This window comes from Eimeria acervulina, genomic scaffold (genome assembly GCF_000499425.1).
Source record: "Eimeria acervulina Houghton genomic scaffold, Eah_scaff2943, whole genome shotgun sequence".
NCBI lineage: Eukaryota > Apicomplexa > Conoidasida > Eucoccidiorida > Eimeriidae > Eimeria > Eimeria acervulina.
The window spans coordinates 1-2,536 of NW_013547859.1; the positions used below are offsets into that span (position 1 = coordinate 1).

Sequence of the window (2,536 nt, forward strand, 5' to 3'; positions counted from 1 at the left end):
AGAGGCAGGCCCACAAGCTGAAAGCAGAAACTTCACCCTCGTGCAGTATTTGCTACTCTGCACCCCCTGCAAGTTCATCAGGGTGGTTAGACTTTTCCCTTCGTGCGCAATGGATTGACTATACAACAGCGCACTCTTCGACCCATTGTTCTCTTGCTCCCCTGGTCTACATTGAAGTGCTGTTATCTGAACTGACAGTGGACCTGGTTGTTAAAAGTCAGCGGCGCACGTCTGCAGTTGCCGAAGCTTGCAAAAACTCTGGAAAACATGAAAAATGAGCAGAAACGCCAAGCAAGGCATTACAACAGAGGACGCCTGGCAATTACTTTTACCATGGGCCAGTTGGTTTTTGTGGATTTCCACAATATGCGACTCACGCAGATAGGCAAGCAACTCAACAAGTTCGTCATACGTTGGGAGAGCCATTGGTTGTCGGGTCAACATGTGGCTTAGACGAAATACTTGCCACCAACCTGGAGATGTCGCCTTGAAGTCAAAGTTGGTATTCTAAAACAGCTGAGGGAATCACCTCAGCGTCGCTGGGCTCTCCGCGCAAAAGGGCAGCAACTGCGTTGCCAGGAGCAGCTGGAGCAGACCGGTACCTTGGAAGCAAGTGCAACGCAGCTCAGATCTCCCGCACACCGATAATGCTATGCCAAATGGCCACAAGAAAGTTACCCAGAGTGGGCTGCAAAGGAGCGCTTGATCAAAACCGTTTCCCGGGGGCATCTTCTCCTTCAACTCAGCGGGAGCGGCTACATGCGCGAACAACGGGTGAAGCTGTCCTCCGCACAAACCTTCGTAGATAATTTTTCTGCCTTTTGTGCAGAGAGACTTCTATCTTCCTACCTACAAGCTCTCTGGCGCCTTCTGTCCAAGCGTCTATTCCTATGCACCTTTGTCTACCAACAGCCATCTGAGCGCCGCCCCGACACGCTTCCCCTCTTCACATGTTTTGTATGGGCCGCGCCTGATTGGGGTTGGCGAATGTTATCTTCACGCGCACGTATTTGTTGCAGGCTGGTAGCGGCTCATGGCAAATTTTTCATTGGGTTGCAATGCCTGCATTGAAGGGCGATTCCCACCTCACGTACAAGACAATGGAAGCTGCAGTGCTTTGTGGCCGGCCCACGGTGCCTCATCGCCGGTGTCTGCAGCAGCAGCAACGGCACTGGCGTTGGGAAGTGTGCTGTATCCTCGTATACAACGTATTGTAGAATATATTACTGCCCGTGCTTGTGTACGTACACTGCACTACTGGGCGCGATAGGCTAGTGGCCTGGCATCTACATCTTTCTGGGTTTAAGGGCTGAAGCGCGCACACTATTTTTTTTTGCTGACGAACACCGTGCGCATGCGCGCGGTCTTTTTTGATAGTGGGATCGTGTGGCAGCTGAACATCCGCATCGGTATCCCCGACAGGGTCATGCTTCTGTGGGGCGATGCAATAGTTTATCACTTGCTACTTACGCTGTCGTGCATGACGAGTTCTCTGACGGTAGCGCGCAGCTGCCCCCCTAAACTCGAATCGACAGCGTATGCAACCGCTTCAGGAGTAACAAATCTGAGCACCACCTGCAACAAGATGCAGGGTGCAGTAGCGATTGAAATCGCTGGTATTCAGATGAAGGAAACGGCGCCGGGGGGCTGCGACTCCCAGATGCCTCTCAACTTGATTCTCGTCTCGCAGTGTCTTCTGCCTTGTGCATGCATTCCTCTCGTCTACTTCATGCCGCCCAAGGTGACCCTCAACTCGGCCGTGCCGCCGCACCAGCGAAGACGCAGCAAAACAGCTGTTAAATGCAGCAGCACTGACCAGAGCAAAACCCCTTGCAACCTACCTCAAGGCAGCGCCTCAACAGAACCTTTCTGTGTTGCAGCCTCGGAAACGCTGGCATTGTTGGCGTCTGTAGGAGGCGACAAGAAGGTAGTGGCGGTAGTGTCGTCAAGGCCTCGTATTGTTGAGGTCTGAACAACCACAGACAAAGAACCAATCGACGCGCGACAACCTATAGTTTCAGTGGATAGTGGACGGAGAATCCTTTTGTGATGCCTTTTCTCCTTCAAAGAATGGCACCGAGTTTGCGGTAGTGCCGCAGCGCGCCCGCAGCTGGCCTTTTGGACGTCTGCGTGTTGTATCGTGACTCTTTGCGTTTCAGTTTTGTCGCAGCAGGGCTGGGGAAAGAAGCGAAAAGGGATGATGAAGCCCTGGCCAGAATCAGCCTCATCATCATCTGCATGCAACTGCACGCATGCAACAGCTGCTCTTCGTGTGTGACGTTTGCGGGCGCTGCGTTTGGCTCTGACATATGATGCGATATCTCTGCTTTCGCACCCCCTCTTGCCGTCTCGAATGGCGCTCATTTCGTTCAGAGATCGGCGCTGCTTTCCGCTGACCCGCTTTGGAGCTCACTTGTTTCCGCCGATGGTTGCGATGAGGACTAGTTTTCGTCTTGTGCGATGGCCGATGCGTACGTTTACTTTATCCGTGATATTCGGAAGCGGCAACTGGGATGTGTCTTTCCAGAGGTCAGTC

The 2,536-nt window shown here is 52.9% G+C and overlaps 1 protein-coding gene across 1 annotated transcript; it reads left to right on the forward strand.

Moving 5' to 3' along the window:
- Positions 1–1,354: 1,354 nt before the first annotated feature.
- EAH_00067860 (hypothetical protein) lies at positions 1,355–1,972 on the forward strand (the record flags this gene model as incomplete). Its single annotated transcript, XM_013392407.1, has 1 exon — positions 1,355–1,972. One exon carries the CDS (start codon positions 1,355–1,357, stop codon positions 1,970–1,972), a length of 618 nt encoding a protein of 205 aa, XP_013247861.1.
- Positions 1,973–2,536: the final 564 nt, after the last annotated feature.